The sequence below is a fragment of the Trichechus manatus genome, unplaced genomic scaffold (genome assembly GCF_000243295.1).
Source record: "Trichechus manatus latirostris isolate Lorelei unplaced genomic scaffold, TriManLat1.0 scaffold00114, whole genome shotgun sequence".
Taxonomy (NCBI): domain Eukaryota; kingdom Metazoa; phylum Chordata; class Mammalia; order Sirenia; family Trichechidae; genus Trichechus; species Trichechus manatus.
In genome coordinates, this window is record NW_004444050.1 from 1,851,331 (window position 1) to 1,869,932 (window position 18,602).

At 36.1% G+C, this 18,602-nt stretch overlaps 1 protein-coding gene across 2 annotated transcripts in view; it reads left to right on the plus strand.

The window, feature by feature from the left end:
* CDK13 (cyclin dependent kinase 13) overlaps positions 1–18,602 on the plus strand; it is a 160,198-nt gene that overhangs the window by 53,668 nt on the left and 87,928 nt on the right. For both annotated transcript variants that reach the window (XM_023738310.1, XM_004383956.2), the window contains exons 2-5: positions 404–1,063; positions 6,383–6,553; positions 8,001–8,140; positions 9,826–9,996. In XM_023738310.1, coding sequence (XP_023594078.1) covers positions 404–1,063; positions 6,383–6,553; positions 8,001–8,140; positions 9,826–9,996 — 1,142 coding nt within the window. The remainder of the gene's footprint in view (positions 1–403; positions 1,064–6,382; positions 6,554–8,000; positions 8,141–9,825; positions 9,997–18,602) is intronic.

The following is an 18,602-nucleotide window of genomic DNA, read 5'->3' on the forward strand; positions in this document are numbered from 1 at the left end:
GTGATACCTGTCTGTGGTTTTGATTTGCATTTCCCCGGTGACTAATGATGTTGGTCGTCTTTTCATGTGCTTGTTGGCCATCTGTATATCTTCTTTTGTGAAATGTTTATTCAAGTCTTTTGCCCATTTTTTGCTTGGGTTGTTTTGTCTTTTCGTTGTTAAATTGTAGTGGTTCTTTGTATATAACGACAATCTATTTTTGAGAAAACTATAGCTACCAGATAATATTCTACTCTAAAGCACTTTCTGTTTTTTTTAAAGTCTTCCAAACAAAACTATATTATGATTTTGAGATGGTTAAGTAACATTCTATTTCATTTCACATACTAGGGTTAGCACTGTCTTTGTAAATTTCAAACAATCTTTCTGAATTACTGACTAAATCTTAATTATCTTCCACCAGACGGTCTGCCAAATCCCGAAGCAGAAGTCCATATTCTTCTAGGCATTCAAGATCTCGTAGCAGGCACAGACTGTCTAGATCCAGAAGTCGTCATTCTAGCATTTCTCCTAGTACACTAACTCTGAAGAGTAGCCTGGCAGCTGAATTGAACAAGAATAAAAAAGCACGAGCTGCAGAGGCTGCAAGAGCTGCAGAAGCAGCGAAAGCTGCAGAAGCAGCCAAGGCAGCTGAGGCTGCTGCTAAAGCTGCAAAAGCCTCAAACACTTCTACACCTACCAAGGGGAACACAGAAACTGGTGTCAGTGCATCGCAGACAAACCATGTGAAGGACGTGAAGAAACTGAAAACTGAGCATGCACCTTCTCCCTCGAGTGGTGGAACTTTAAAAAACGACAAGGCAAAAACAAAGCCACCTCTTCAGGTAACAAAGGTGGACAATAATTTGATCGTAGATAAAGCTACCAAGAAAGCGGTTGTAGCTGGGAAGGAGAGTAAACCTGCTGCTGCAAAGGAGGAACCAGTATCTCTCCAAGAGAAAACCAGATCACTTACACCAAGCGTAGGAGGCAAGGAGAAGGAGCAGCATGTGACAATAGTGACCTCTACATTACCACCATTACCTTTGCCTCCCATGCTGCCTGAAGATAAAGATGCCGATAGGTAAGTGCAAACATTTTTGTCAGTAATTATTTAAAAAAAAAAATTACAAGTTTTCAAGTTGAAGTGAACCATTATTGGACCCCCCCGCAAAAAAAGTCCCCAAACTTAAGTAAAAAGTGAACTAATTATTTTATATATCTTAAAATGAAACACATTGCTCGTAGGATGAGAATTATAGTTTACGCGAAGAAATCCAGAAAAAATTTCCAGTTGCCTTGGGATAAAGATATATATTTCAGAATGAGTTTGGTCAGGTGTTAGATGCCAGTATTCTCTTTCACTTAATATTCCTTGATGGTAATATTAGACATAGGACATTGTATGTGAGTCTGCCCTGGATGGGTTAAATCTTGTAAGCATGTGTCTCAGTTATTTTTCTAGGTTTCCTTGGTGGCCTTATGAATTTATCATTTTTCTTGGACCCTTTAGGTTCTTTTAATCTTGTCTGGCAACTAAGGATTTATCACATTATATATTACACTTTCCTTTAACATGTTTAAAATTGTGAATATGTGGGTATGGCTTGGTTTTTATTCTGAAACATTTTATTCTTAAAAGGATGAAAGTAGGGGTGAGTGACTGTAAAGTAAATGCAGCTAAGAATGTGTCTTGTATGTATCCTGGTATAGTAGCATTATGCTGTTACGTGATTTATCTGCCTATTAAACCACTTAACAGAATTTCATTTTTATTTTTATGAAGAAATCAGAGCTGATTTTTTCCCTACTTTTTATTAAAAAGCAACTGTATGAGCAATTTTCCTTGCTGACTTCTTTATAGGATTTGAAAGCAGGTGCAAAAATACCATGTGGGCAGGCCTTTCAAGTGCTCGGTTTGGCCCAGTTTTCAGTTTTCATGAAAATCTTATAATTTAAAACAAACAAAAGTTAAATCACGATTCCTGTGATTCATGCCCTCCAAGATGCCTTTTCTCTGCAATCAGAATGTTGCCAGGGGCCTCCAACAAGTTTAATCAGGTGTTACGCAGTCACACGATTCTAACTGTGATATTTGCAGGTTTAACTGTTCTCCAGGAACACCAAAGGCTCATGACAGTAGTGATTTGTAATTTTGATGAGTCCTAGAACTAGCTGTCCAGCATAGAAAGGCTTGAGTCACTTCATTAGTGAGAGAGTTTAACCAACTGCTGAGCATCCAGGTCTCAGTGAAACTTGTTGTCTTATACTTTATTCTTTATATATGCTTTATGGGGTAAATTTTTGCTAGGAATTGCATACATGTGTGAATGCTTATGGGAGATATTTTTTATGCATCTCTTTTTAATGTGGTAGTATACGTATCATTCTTGATCATTAAAAGGCTTTTTTTGACCCACCTTTGTCTTTCTGTGCCCTTCTCTTTGTTGTGTCTCCGTCTTCTTTGCGTATACTTATGTTTCCAGGATATAGAAGTTTCTTAAGACTCCTGAGTACTGAGATTAACATGTCTGTGTAGCCAAAGAAATTCTACACCAGTGGAACTTGTTCATTTCAATAGCTGTAATTTAACTACCAAATTTAAATGTAGGAAGAGGAAACATTTATCACCTTTCCTTTTATTTTTTTAAAAAAGATTTAAGTGATTAAAAGTGTATTGTGTAAAGGAGAAATGGTTAAAAGTGGTTACTTTTGGAAATAGATTGGGAGTTGAAGAATCTGGTTAGGGCAGGAGACTTATTTTGTATTTAATGTTTTTAGTGCTGTTAGGAGAAATTCAGTGAAAAGCTTGTCAGTGGACTATAGTAGAAGGTTGAGTTTTATTCTCAGTTGTACTTCTTACTAGTCTGATGAATTACTCTTTTTATGCCTCGGTATGACGATAGCTTCATGGATGAAAATCAGCATAAAGCCAATTCCCAGAAGGGGGAGATCAAACACATCCTTCCTTTTCCACTCCTCCATCATTTATGACACCAGCTGCCCTCACGGTTCCCTCTCTCTTTGCCTAGCCACCTGGGGCTAGGGACAGACCTTAGAAGTTAAGAGGGCATTGTCCTTGGATTTGTTAATTTGCTAGGATGACTCACAGAACTCATGGAAGATGCTATACTTAAAACTACCGGTTTTATTATAGAAAAAGGATATGAATCAGGATTATCATAAGGAAGAGATGCACAAGTGAGGTCTGGGAAGGCTCCCAATGCGGAGCTTCAGAGAGGGCACGTCACCCTCCCTTCGCCAACCAAGAACCTTTCTGAGCCTTAGTGTTCCGGGTTTTTATTGGCCAGTCCTGAATGATAGGCTCAATCTTGCCTCCAGAGGCTAGTTGATAGCGGCCTCCCAGGTGAATCTTTTCTGGTTTGGCCAGCCCTCATGCGCCTGCACAAATCCTCAGGTGTGGCCTGGAAGTCCCAGACGAAGGCACCCCCAATTATTCCAGGGGTTATTTTGCAGGAACCAAGGGCAAAAGTTATCTTACTTTGGGTAAAACTAGGTCCTTTACTCCACACTCGATCTGTTTAGTTCTGTCCAAGGGTGATAGTACCTACCATATTTATCCTCACAGATTAGTTGTGAGGATTAAATGAGATGATGGACAGAATTTTACTAACTGTAAAGTGCTGTACATCTCAGATTTTGTGACTGTTAGTGATAAATCTTAACAGTGGAAAATATTAAGTACTTTCGGTTAGTAATGCTTTCATTGATAGCAAAAGAGAGAAAGTGAAAAATTACATTGTTATATTGTGTAACATTGTGTAAAAGCCATAGTGCTTTGTTTAAAAAGGCTTAGTTTTTGTAAAGGAGGAACTGCTGGTGGGTTTTTTCCTGTTCTATAACCGCAGGCACTAACTCTTCCACATCCCGCCCCCCCCCTTTTTTATGAACCAGTACGTAATGGTCATAGTAATTTCATGTTTAGAAGTCTCTTTTTAGTAATTATTGCATACGTTTTATTTTGTATTAAAAACTGTCGGTTGAAAATGGCTTGTAAACTGTTTCACTCAGTGTAAAGAAACAATCTTTTCTGCTGTAACATACTTTAGGAAACCTGAATACAGAATGTAGTTTTATTTACCTGTTATTCACTGTAAATTTAACAATCATTTTGAAGAAGATGAATGGTCTGCATATTTTAAGGTTGTATGAGGAAAGCTTTTGATCTTTGCTTCCTTTAAGCACATCTCTATCCATTCCTGGCATTGTTCTGAACTCTCACTGTTGTATCCCCAAATAAATTAGCAAAAGAGTATGTGTGTTTTGTGGGGCCTTTTGATTTTGCAAATTTGTATTCCACTAGTTTTTACCCTTTTTGTTTTTGTTGTTGTTGTATCCATCTCCCTCCTGTATTTTTTATTTTGAAAGTATTGAAGCATCCAGTAAAATTAAGACTTTTAACTTTTTTCCCCAAAATGTTGATTTGAATCTTCGGACAAATGAGTTTTTGACTAAAACCTAATTACAGAGACTACAGTTTTCTAAACAAATTATTTTAAATAGGCTTATTTTCAGACAGTATTCAGGTGCTACCTTTTCCAAAAAGACACCTTCACTATCTTTCACATCTGATGTAGCTTACGCTTCGTTTTCACATGACTCTGGGAATCCATTTTTATAGTACTTTATCCCTTTGAACCAAGTGGTTGGTTTACTTATTTGTGTCTTCCAAAAGACTGTAAGCTCCTTTCTGGCAGGAAATGTGTCTTAATGTGTTTGTTGTTGTTGTTGTTAAATCTTTTGTACTTTACACAATACCTGGCACACTGAATATTTTTTGAAACCACAAGCCAGTTTCTTTTAGAGCATGTTTTCCCTGTTAAAGAACCTTCTGGTAAGTAACATGGAGTTATGAAGAAAAGGCAAGATTTTATTAATATTGATAGTTTTTATCAGTTGGTATTAAAGGAGCCATTTGTTTTACAATAATACTAAAGTTCTACATGAGTAGAAAAAGTGATAATTAAATGATCTACACTGATAACGTCTTTGGAAATTTTGTACCGGTAGTATAGTGTCACTAAATTTTTTCTTTATGGGGTCTTAACTACTGTGAAAGCATGTGAAGTCTAAATTTTATTCTCATAATTTTTTCTTTTAATGTCTCATATTAGATAACAGATTTTATAATATTTAGGCAGTTTTAAATAATCAGTTACCAAGTTAATATATACTTTAAAATCAGAGCTTTTTTATGAATACAGATTCATAAAATGTACAGAACTAACTGAGCTTATATTTTCACCTGTAATTATAGTAAGCTAACTAAGCCATTGCTATTGAGTCAATTCTGACTCACAGTGACCCTGTAGGGCAGGGTAGAACCTCCCCATAGGGCTTCTAAAGCTGAGTAAGGAGCCCTGGTGGCACAGTGGTTAAGCCCTCTACTGCTAATCACAAGGTTGGCGATTCGAACCCACCAGCCACTCTATGGGAGAAAGATGTGGTAGTCCACTTCCATAGAAGATTTACATTCTTGGAAACCCTATGGGACAGTTCTGGTCTGTCCTATAGGATTGCTGTGAGTTGGAATTTGACTGGACGGCAGTGAGGTTTTAATCTTTACAGAAGCATATCGCCACATCTTTCTCTTACAGAGCGGCTGGTGGGTTCGAACCACCGACCTTTTGGTTAGCAGCCAAGCGTTTAACCACTGAGCCACCAGGGTTCTCTGTAGTAACCTAGAGCCTTATAAAAATGTTAAAAGAATCATTGTCGAGTTCAGAAAATTTAATTAACCCTGGAAAGGGGTAAGGGTGAATTACTTCTTATTTGTGGTTATTTAAATGGGCAAGATAAATAATAGCCTGTGGTTTTATTTCTTCGTTAGAACAAAAAAACTTTTGTCTCTCTACCAGAATCAAACCAAATGCTATTATAAAACTAACATATTTTCCTGCAAAGCATAAGTAGTTGCCTTCCAGTTTTAATTTACAGTTTTGTAGTAATTCTGTATCATTTTAAAAAGTGAACTGTTTTTTTAGAGCAGTTTTAGGTTTCTAGAGAAATTACCAAGATACTTCAGTTTCCCCACATACCCTGCACCCAGTTTCCCCATTATTAGCATTTTACATTGGTATGGTGCATTTGTTACAGTTAATGAACCAATGTTGATACATTATTATTAGTTAAGGTCCATGCTTTGCTCACATTTTTCTTAGTTTTAACATAACTTTGTATCATTTTTACCCCCAAAGTATGTTTTTTGCAGTAGACTATAGTGCATTGCTTCAGCTGGAATATAAAGAAACTTAGTGTTTTGCAATGTGAAAGACTCCAGAAAATTCACTATTACATGCCATTAAAATGTAAGACACGCCACATTTGTATTTCTCCACCACATAAATTTTTGTTTTATTTGTCTTACTCCTTTCTTTTCTAGCCTACGAGGAAATATTTCAGTAAAAGCAGTTAAAAAAGAGGTAGAAAAGAAACTACGATGTCTGCTTGCTGATTTACCACTGCCCCCTGAGCTACCAGGAGGAGAGGATCTGTCCAAGAGTCCAGAGGAGAAGAAAGCAGCAACACAGTCACATAGTAAAAGGAGGCCTAAGTATGTGCTTGCTTTCTACCTGCTCTTAAATTTCCCAGAAATGATTCTGGGTAATCATAAAATTAGAAAACACAAATTAAGATTTAAAATAATAAAGTGTATTTATTTTTTCTAATTAAATATATGAATAAATTCTTTTAGTGTTTTGAAAAATATTTCATAATTGCTTGCGTACCTATTCACAATATTCAATAAAAACCAAATTTAACTTTCTCTCACGGTTTGTAATGTTAATTTCTTGGGGTATTGTATATGTTAAAGACAATTTCTATAATTAAGATATTTAAATAACGTGAAAACACTGATAAAAGATGAGGTGGAAGTCAGTTTTCAGTGAGCCCATACAAAATTAATAATGGGCAAGCTGCTGTGTTTTCCTTTGCTTTTAGCTCTGTTTTCCCTCATAATTCAATGCATTCTTCATTTTGCAAGAAGTGGATTGGAAGAAGGTTTGAAATCTATATCCTAAATTAGCCTCAAGTAAGTAAGTAGAGATAAACGCTTTTCTCTGAAACCTGTTCATCAGTTAAGGAGGGGAGGGCGTTGATTTCTTTTACTTTTATTTAACCAAGGGAAAGTGTGAGTTAGACTTTCAGTTAAATCTGGTTTTAGAATTGCTGTTCAAGTAGAGCCTAGTGTAAATATGAGATCATATTCTAGTGTAGAGTAGAAAGCTAGAAAATTTTTAAAATAATCTCTCCTTGGGTAATTTTTCTCTATTTTTTCTTGAATTGTTATGAACTATCAGAATATTAAAGTACTGTATCTTTTTGAAGAATATAAAATCATATTTATATATCTTTACATTTATAGATTCACATATATATGTATGTATATATATGCTTAACTGTGGATTCTTAAGAGCAAATTATAATACTAATAATACCTTTTGTGCTTTCTTAGGCTGCATATCTGCTTTCTGTTGTTCCCATTTTTAAAATTATTTCATCTAGCCATAAGTCTAAATTTGCCAGTAAGTTTTATAGTTATGTTTTGTTTAATGTTCATTATCAAACTTTTGTTTTTTACAAGCATATATCTGTGAGTATGTATATATATCTGTATATACATACTCACATCCATATAGATATACTTACATACATACATGATATAGTCAATGAATCAATAGTAAAACTTTCTGGAGGTTGGTTAGAGAACTTTGACTTTTTCTATTAGTGTTGGTTCATACAAGCTCTACTAATTCTCTTTCCCAGTTTAAGCTCTAGTCTGCAGAACACGAGAGTCAGCCTGGAGAAATGATACCATGACTTTCATGATATAATACCAAATCACAGTGTTACTTGTCTTGAATAGATGATCATGAATACACAAGGGTGAGGGGAAAAATAAAGGATATAAGATTGGGAGGAGGTTGGGTATTGAGTTATGACATAGTTTATTTAATTTGCTTGATTGTATATAAAAACTTCAGAACTATATTTGATAGAATATGTGGGCCTCGCTATGGTGAAATCAAAGAAAAAGACATTGACTGGGGAAAACGCTGCGTGGATAAATTTGATATCATCGGAATTATTGGAGAAGGTACCTATGGACAAGTTTACAAGGCCAGGGATAAAGACACTGGTAAGAATGCCAAGTACTGTCGATCTTTGGGCTTTTGGAATGTACTTAATTTGTGTTTTTCTTCTAAAGTATAGCTTTAAGAATTAAAACCAAAGTTATATTAGAATTCTATCATGCTTTTGTTTTTTAAATTTTTCTTTGTATATCTACTTACGTAAAGAGTACATTTAAGTGGGTGTATATACATAAGCATTTAAAAGTGATCCTTTAGAATTTGTGATGTGCTGTGTGGTAGGTTTTAGATTTTTTTTTTCTTTTATTGTGAATAATTCTTACCTTGCTAGCTATCATGAAAAAAATGTGTCTTGACCAGAATGAATTACTCTTAGTAGTAAATTTTTTTAAAGACTTCTATAACACTTTTAGTTTGCCTAAAAAATTTTTTCTCTGTAAAAATCACTCTTTACTTGGAGGCCAGGTTTAGCAGCTTAGTCTTTCAGAACATAATCAAGAACCTGAAAGAAAGTGTGAAAGGCCATGCATCAGAGGATAAAGTAACTTAGGTCCTAGACTATGTGCAGAAGCTATGCACTCTACTAGATATTGCATAGAGCCAGTCTTTACTCACAATTCCTTGTTGAAATAAGCCAGTAGATTAAAATAGCACAGGTATTTGAAGCCACTTAATATAGGAGAAAAGTGATCTTATGTTTAGAAACTCCTGAAGAAAATTACAGCATAGAGCATTGATACTTATAATGATGATTTTGTATTATCAAAAAGAGATTAAATTTTAACTTTTAAAACTTTAATAAAAGAAGGAATCTTGCTATATTATAGAAAGACTTCCATAAAAATGGGTAAAATATATTTTGATGATTAAAAGGATAAACTTCCATCTTTTGGAAAATTTGCGGGTACAGAATTCCTTTTTTCTCCAAAGAAGTGGAATGAACAAACCTTTATTAAAGTGAATTTTTTCTTATAACAGAGTTTTATTTTTGTGTGTGGTTTATCACTCTTAGCTAAATTATGAGGCAGTTTTAGCATAGTGGGAAGAGCACATTCTTTTGAGACAGCTAAACCAGGTTTTGAATCCCAGTTTGACTACTAGGTAACTGGGCAGCTTTGGGCGAGTTAATATGTCAGATCTTATTTTCTTATTTGCACAATGTACAGTATCTTATCTGTTCAGAGAAATTTTATACGTGTATATGCATATGAGTATATTTACACTTCCCTCCTCCATTTAAAAAAAATGTAAGTGGCAATGTAATATAGTCACTATTCAGTATCTTTTTTCACTTGATCTGTCTTGGAGAGCATGAAATAACAAAGCATATGACCGACCTTATTCTTTTTAACAGTTACATAATATTGGTTAAGAGCTACAGCTGCAAACCAAAAGGTCAGCAGTTTGAATCCACCAGCCGCTCCTTGGAAACACTATGGGGCAGTTGTACTCTGCACTATTGGGTCACTATAAGTCGGAATTGACTCGATGGCAGCGAGTACAGGTTTTTTTTATAGTATTACATGATTTGTATTAATGCCTCATGCTTTAACCAAACACTTAATTCCTTAAACTTTAAATATCATCATTTGGTATGTTGGAAACTAAAATATATTTTGTGGATTGTAATATGACAAGGTAGGAACATAAATTATAAATGAAAATAAATTTAAATTAAGAAGAAAAGTCATTCAGTTTGGTGGTAACTTGGTTTTATTTAACTTTCTAATAGGAGAAATGGTAGCCTTAAAAAAGGTACGTCTAGATAATGAAAAGGAAGGCTTTCCGATTACAGCAATTCGAGAAATTAAAATTCTTCGGCAGCTTACCCACCAGAGTATTATCAATATGAAGGAAATAGTGACAGATAAAGAAGATGCTTTGGATTTTAAGAAGGACAAAGGTATGTTAACATATTGAAATAACCAATTCTCTGTATTAATGATGTTGCTAACCTGTAGATTTTGCTGTAAGTATTGACCGTGTGAGTAATTATCAGTTACATAAAACTGTTGTCCTAATGTTAGTCTCCATTTTCAAATTTAATACAGTTGAATCATTTTATTTAGTAGTGCTTTTTGAGTCAGCTCAGCATATTTAACATTGTTATGCATAAAGTATTCACTTAGTACTATTTGTTCTTTTGAGCATCAGTGTATAATTTTACTCTTCATTTTTTAGTGATTGAAAAACAGTTGATAGTATTTTTATATTATAATGCATTAATGTACAAGGAAATTTTTGTTTTGCATTAACCTAGTACTCCAGCCACACTAGCATATTTGCTTTTCCTTAGCCATACCCTGGACCTCCCGCCTCTTTGAACCCTGTAAGCTGCTCCCTGCCTACTTTTTAACCCCATATATGCCATTTTTCTGCTTGTTGGCAGGCTTCAGTCACATTTGCTTTTTGGGTCCTCAGATATGCCAAAGACCTCCTTCTGCGTTAAAGTCTTTATACATGCTACTTCCCTGAGCTTAAACCTCTTCATCCGCCTAACATGCACTCACAAAGGCACCTGCACGCTGTCCTGTTTTATGATTGGAAGACTGGCGTTTCATCTTCTGGGTCTCAGCCTGATGTTGCTTCCATTCATTAGTGAGACTTTCACTGACCCATCATTCCACATTTTACTGCATTTTAATAGATGCACAGTTTTAAAACCCTAGTCTTTTTCTTTCTTTATAACCTTTCCCAGTAAGTAAGGATAATTTCATTGGCTTGTTTTCTTATTTGTTTCTCCACATGAGGATGGGAACCAAACCTGTTTTATTCATTGTTACAACCTCCATATCTAGCTCAGTGGCTGGATCATAGAAGATGCTGAGTGAATAGTTGCTGAATGAAAAAATGAGCTCCAGTTATTATAATTGTTTCTACTTTAACACTTTTGTTACAAAGACTGCCACCTCTGAAAGTATATATAGTATGCATAATTTTTCCTGTATTATTTTATGCTTATGCTTGTAATTTATTTTCCTTATCAGATTATACATTCTCTAAAGCTCTTGTTTTTTTGTTTTGATTCCTCCACAGTGCCTAGTACTGTATTTTACAAATAATAGATTTTCATATATTTGCACCTTCATCTTTCTTCTCCCCACCATAGTCCTGTTTGTAATTGTATGAGTCATGGTCAATAAGGAAATGTTTTACTATGTTAGAAGTTATATTTATGTACCAAGTATTAGTTAAATGTATTAGGGAATGAGAGGGGGTATAAAATTAAAGCATAATCCTTTTTTATGAATCTTACGATATTGATGGGAACTATACTGAGGCAGCATGATTTGATGAAAAAGGAGCTAGATTGGGAGTCCTGGGTCCTGATCCTGACCACACTAGTTGTATGATATTATATTAAGTATGTAGTTATTGCCATACTGGAGCAGAGAGACATTACTGGTGCTTTGACTTAGTGTTGTGGATTAGTCTATTACAAGTGTATTAGAATGCATAAATGTAAAAAAAAGTAAAGCTAAGTACTTAAAACAATTTAAATATGAAATTATAAATAATAGTAAACCAAGTAAAAATATGAACTTATAAAAACATCTTCAGCATTATGACTCAAGCCATTGGCTATATAAGATAAATATCGTAAAAGTAATTTTAAAAAGTTATTCCTACTTAATAATGAAGAAAAAATAATCATGAGAAACTGAAAAAGTCTTTTAAAAATCTTTAAAAAATTGTTGTTTTAAACAGAGACTTAAGTGGTATCACCAAGTCATGGGTGTATTTTTGTGCAGAAATTCACAGATGCTGAAGAAGCTTTTTCTGAACTAATCAAGGGAATGTTACAGAGATAAGCTAATTCTAAATATTTCTTCTGAGTCTCCTGCATCTTCAGGCAGTCCCATCTCCTTTTAATAATTTTGAGGGAATCTTGGAACGTTTTTGTTTTTTCCAATCTTTTTATTGATGGCAAGTTTGAATTTTTGTTTCAAAGAAAGCGTTTTCTGTTTCTGTCTTTAGTTCTTCATGTATGAAAGGAGAGTGGAATACAGTTACTTGTGTTAACTTAGGTATGCTCGTGTTCATATTTTATTGTTCAAAAAAATTGGAGTATGAAATTACTTTGCAACAGAACTTGCTTTATTTTCTTCCTCCCACTAAGGATTATGAACTTACAGAAAGAAAAATGCTTTCTGAATAAATGCAGTGATATTCAATTAAAATTTTTAGTGCAGCTTATAGTTCTCTGGGTAGAGAAGATTTTTATTTTGCAGTCATACGTAGTATATAATAAAAACTTCAGTCAGTGATTTCAATCTCAAGATGTAAGTATTTCAGTGTCTGATTAAAAAACACCCATTGAAACAAGGGTATCACTCCACTAAAGTAAAGTAATATTTTGGTACTTAAAATTAGCAGGGTATCCTGGCCAACTAAAAGCCAGTATTATAATAACTTTACAAATTAAGTTAGCTATAATGCTTTCAATGTTAGTGTTTGTATAATGAGGGAACTTCAGCAGTCTTTTAATTGAGAATTTCCATAAAAATCAAGACAACAATATTTTGTAGCAAATGCTTCTAAAAAAGTGTCATTCTTTGGTATAGGAAAGAAGTCCTCAAATGCCACTTCCTCTATAGTCTCTGACTCCCACGTGGAATATTAGGTGCTCCCCTGTACTTGCATTGCATGCTATATATAGTTCTATAATAGTATCCTGTATTTTAGGTTGCCATTATGCTTTCTTGCCCTATTCATACAGAAGTTCCTGAGGGCAAGGACTGAGTTTTATTCTACTTCTTATTCAAAATGTGCAGCGCACAGTAGATTATCATTAAATACACTAAATGAACAAATACAACGCAGAGGTGGGAAGAGGGCATTTTAACTCATAACTGTATCATAACTTGTTTTAGGAGGCAGTGAAAGGAAATGAGAGATTGGCATAGCCCCAAGAATTAGCTGCCCTGCTCATATTTTTAAAAATCTAAACCCTGAATCTCACAATATAAAACTGTTGATACTTCCTAAGGTTTGGGAAGAGAGCAACATTGGTTGAATTTGTACATTTTTTTAATTCCACAAATGTTTGTTGTGCCAGCCCTAGTGCCTTCGCGGGAGAAAGATGTGGTAGTCTGCTTCCATAGAGATTTACAGCCTTGGAAACTCTTTGGGGTTGCTGTGAGTCAAAATCGACTCGACGGCAGTGGGTTTGGGTTTGTTGTGCCAGGTTGTAGACCTAGGCTGATCAATACAGAAGACATTAGCCACCTGTGACTATTTACATTTAATTTAATTAAAATTAAAAATGCAATTTCTAAGTTGCATTAGCCATGCAGAGCCCTGGTGGTGCAGTGGTTAAGAGCTCAGCTGCTAACCAAAAGATGGGCAGTTTGAATCCACCAGCTGCTCGTTGGAAACCCTGTGGGGCAGTTCAACCCTGTCTGTAGGGTTGCTTGAGTTGAAGTCGACTCGACGGCAGTGGGTTTGGTAGCTACACGTGGCTAGTGGCTACCATTTTGAATGGTGCAGCTATAGAACATTTCCATCATCTCAGCAAATTCTATTGAAAAGTGCTGGTGTAGACTGTAGGAATATACAAAATATAACATTTGGTTCCTAACTCAACCCAGTGAGTGAGTCAGAAAGGGGAGATGCCTGATTAGAGAAAGAGTGCAGAAGAAGAACTGAGTGTTTCTGAGAATCAGAAGGGCCAGCACTGGTAGATCTAAATCAGACAAACTTATTTCTGCCTAGAAGTTTTTCCTTACTGTTAACTCAGTGAATCTGTAATTGTTGGAATTTCAGTTGTAGGTATTAAGTTTCAAAAGAAGTGAAAAAAATTAAGCAATACAGGGTGTGAAACCTACCAAACAAAACAGGAGTGCTTTGCTATGTTCCTAGCAACTATGAGATAGGTCTCTTTTCTTTTCCCCCTCCTTAAAAAAGAAGTTAATTCTTAGATTATTTTAGTAAAATGAAATATTTCTATGTCAGTGGAGCATCCAGCAGCGTGTTGAGGTAGGGTTGAAAATCACTTGTAAGTTTAAACTTTTTTAAAATAGAGATGCCTATATTGTGTCATTCTGTCATGTAAAACTTAAAAATTTTTCCTAAATTTTATTTATTTTGTTATTGTTGAGAATGTACACAGCAAAACATAGACCAGTTCAACAGTTTATACATGTAAAATTTAGTGACACTGGTTACATTCTTCAAGTTGTGCAACCATTCTTACTCTCCTTTTCTGAGTAGTTCCTCCCTCATTAACATTAACTCACTGCCCCTATGGTTCCTATCTAATGTTTCGATCTGCTGTCGTCAGTTTGATCCCATATAAATAATCCGGTATGCATAATGCTTAAGGCAGACCTTTTTTACTAGTTAAGCTGAACTGTTCTTCAGTTTTAAGATGACTTCAGGGGATATTTTTGGTTTAAAGTTTAAAGATTATCTGAGAGCAATAGTTTCAGGGGGTTATCCATGCTCCATGGCTCCAGAAAGTCTGGAGTCCATGAGAATTTGAAAATTTGTACTGCATTTACCCTCTTTTGATCAGGATTCTTCTATAGACTCTTTGATCAAAATGTTCAGGAATGGTAGCTGGACACGTCCTTCTGGTCTCATGGGCAAGCAAAGCAGTTGTTCATGGCAGCATTTAGCTACACATTGCATATGCTCCTCCTCTTCCTGACGCTCCTTCTTCCTCTGTTGCTTCAGGTAAATAGAGACCAATTGTTGTGCCTTGGATGGCTGCTTGCAAGCTTTTAAGATCCCAGGAACTATGTAGTGAACTGGGAGATAGAACAGAAGCAGTAAACACATTATTAGGCCAATTAACTGGGATGTCCCTTGAAACTATGTCCCTAAACCTCCAAACCAAGGAACCAAATTTCATGAGATGTTTGGTTGTACATAAGCAGCCTCAGTAGGTATTTTTTTTTTTTTTGTCATTGTTGGAAATACATCTGTCATGTAACTTCTGCCAGTTCAGCTTTTTACAGATGTACAGCTTATTGTCAGCAATTAAAATCATCGGCTGAGCAACCTTAACCTTAATCAATGCGATTTTCACATCACCAATAACCCCCTTTTCCTGCTCTTTCCTGCGCCTGGTAACCGCTAATAAACTTTAGTCTCTGTACATTTACCTTTTCTTGTCTTGTTATATAAGTGAGGTCATACAATGTTTGTCCTTTTGTGATTGGCTTATTTCGTTCAGTATAATGTTTTCAAGCCCCATCCGTACTGTAGCACTTATCAAGACTTACTTCTACTAGCTGAGTAGTATTCCATAGTATGTATGTACCACATTTTGTTTATCCTTTTATTTGTTGATGGGAATTTAGGTTGTTTGCACCTTTTGGCTATTGTGAATGGTGCTATAGTGAACATTGGTGTACAAGTCTATTTTTGAGTCTCTGCTTTCAAGTCTTTTGGGTATATACCTAGGAGTGAACTGCTGGGTCGTATAGGGTCGCTATGAATCGGAATCAACTTGACAGCACCAGGTTTGGTTTTTTGGTCGGTTTATGGTAGTTTTTATTTTTAGTTTTTCGAGGAACTGCCACACTGTTTTCCACAACTACTTTACCGTTTTACATCCCCACCACCAATGGATAAGGGTTCCAGTTTCCCCACATCCTCGCCAATATTTGTTATTTTCTGTTACTATTTTTTTTAATCTTAGCTATCCTAGTGGGAGTAAAATGATATCTTATTGTGGTTTTGATTTGCATCTCTCTGATGGAGAATGATGCTGTGCATCTTTTCATGTCTATGGTGGCTCTTTGAATGTCCTCTTTGGTGAAATGTCTTTGCCCATTTTATGATTGGGGTATTTGTCTTTTTGTTAATAAGTTTTCGAAGTTTTATGTATATTTTGGCTATTAGATTCTTATCAGATATATGATTTCCAAAGATGTTCTCCGAGTCAGTAGCTTGTCCTTTCACTTCTTTGGTAAAGTTTTTCGATGAACATGTTTTTAATTTTTATGAGGTACTATGTATTTATTTTGTGTTTTGCTCTTTGTGCTTTTGTGACTATATTAGATAATCCATTATTAAAAGCTAGGTCTGACCGCGTTGCCCCTGCTTGTTCTTCTAAGAATTTTATGGTTTTAGTTTGCACATTTAGACCCTTAATCCAGTTTGAATTTGTTTTTGTTTATGGTGTGAAGCCTGGGTCCTGTATAAAACATAAAACTTTTTATTTTTTATTGTACTTTAGATGAAGGTTTACAGAGCAAATTAGTTTCTCATTGAACAATACACGTATTGTTTTGTGACATTGATTGCCACACGCACAACATGTCAACACTTCCCTTCTCGACTTTGGGTTCCCTGTTACCAGCTTTCCTGTCCCCTCCTGCCTTCTCATCCTTGCCCCTGGGCTGGTGTGCCCATTTAATCTTGTTTTGTTTTATGGGCCTGTCTAATCTTTGGCTGAAAGGTGAACTTCAGGAGTGATTTCAGTACTGAGTTAAAAGAGTGTCCGGAGGCCATACTCTGGGGGTTTCTCCAGTCTCTGCCAGACCAGTGAGTATGGTCTTTTTTTGTGAGTTAGAATTTTGTTGTACATTTTTCTCCAGCTCTGTCTGGGACCCGTTATTGTGATCCCTGTCAGAGCAGTCAGTGGTGGTAGCCGGACACCATCTAGTTGTGTTGGACTCAGCCTGGTGGAGGCTGTGGTACTTGTGGTCCGTTATGCATTTGGAATAATCTTTCCCTTGTGTCTTTGGTTTTCTTCATTCTTCCTTGCTCCAGACGGGGTGAGACCAGTAGAGTATCTTAGATGGCTGCTTACAAGCCTTTAAGACTCCAGACGCTACTCACCAAAGTAAAATGTAGAACATTTTCTTTATAGACTACGTTATGCCAATTGAGCTAGATGTCCCCTGAGTTGGTCCCCAGCCCTCAGCCCAGTAATTTGATCCCTCAGGGACTTTGGCTATATCTTATGAAGCTTCCATGACATTGCCTTGGTCAAGTTGTACTGATTTCCCCAGTATTGTGTACTGTCTTACCCTTCACCGAAGTTAACACTTACCTATAGTCTAGGTAGTGTCTCTCCCTCCCCGCCACTCCCTTCCCTAGTAACTATCAAAGATTGTTTCTTCCTGTATGTAAACCTTTTCATGAGTTTTCCTAATAGTGATCTCATACGGTATTTGTCCTTTTAAAACTGACTTACTTCCCTCAGGATAATGCCCTCCAGATTCATCCATGTTTTGAGATGTTTTGCACATTCATCATTGTTCTTTATTGTTGCATAGTATTCCATTGTGTGCATGCACCATAGTTTGTTTATCCATTCATCTGTTGATGGGCAGTTAGGTTAAAACAAAAAATTTTTAAAAACAGTCTGAGTTGTACAGTTTATTTGTATCTGGAATTTTATGTGAAATTTCCGATTAAGGTACCAGGCTAGGGATTTCCAGTTTTGAGATTCTGTATCCTTTTTGTTTTAATATTATCACTGTGTGGCATTAGTACCTTTTTTGGGGTAATTGTGGCAGGGGAGGAGAGAGGAGTATGTTAACATACAGGCTTTCTTTACTTGATAATAAAAGTAATACGTTTGTTACTGTATACTTGGAAAGTAAGGTATAATGAAGAAAATAAAATAACCCAGATATTATCGCTATGGTCGTTTTTAAGTATTTTTTCCTAGTCTCCCTTTTTTTTAATTGTAGTTTAAATGAAGTTTACAAGTTAGTCTCCCATACAAAAATTTATACATAACATTGTTAGGTGGCCCTAATTGCTTTCCCCATACTGTGACAGCACACTCCGCCTTCCCACCCCTGATTCCCCATGTCAATTGAACCAGCTCCTAACCCTCTCTGTCTTCCCATCTCACCTCCGGGCAAAAGCTGCCCATTTATAGTCTCTTCTGTCTACTTGAGCTAAGAGGCACACTCCTCACAGTTATCACTTTATGTCCCACAGTCCAGTCCAATCCCGGTCTGAAGAGTTGTCCTCAGGAATTGTTTTAGTTCTGGCCTGATAGAGGATCCGGGGGCCGTGCTTTCTGGGGTTCCTCCAGTCTCAGACCATTAAGTCTGGTCTTCTTACTAGAATTTGAGTTCTGCACCCCACTTTTCTCCTGCTCCATCCGGGGCTGTTGTGTTCCCTGTCAGTATGGTCATTGGTGGTAGCCAGGCACCATCTACTTCTTTCTAGTCTCAGGCTGATGAAGTCTCTGGATTAGGTGGCCCTTTCTGTCTCTTGGGCTAACACTTTGGTCCTTGTGTCTTTGGTGTTCTTCATTCTCCTTTACTGCACATGGTTGGAACCAATTGATGCATCTTAGATGGCCTCTTGCAAGCTTTTAAGACCCCAGAAGCCACTCACCAAAGTAGAATGCAGAACATTTTCTTAATAAGCTTTGTTATGCCAATTGACCTAGATGTCCCCTGAGAGCATGGTCCCCAGACCCCTACCCCTGCTACTCTGTCCATCAAAGTATTTGATTGAATTCAGGAAACTTCTTAGCTTTGGTTTAGTCCAGTTGTGTTGACTTCCCCTGTAGTATGTGCTGTCCTTCCC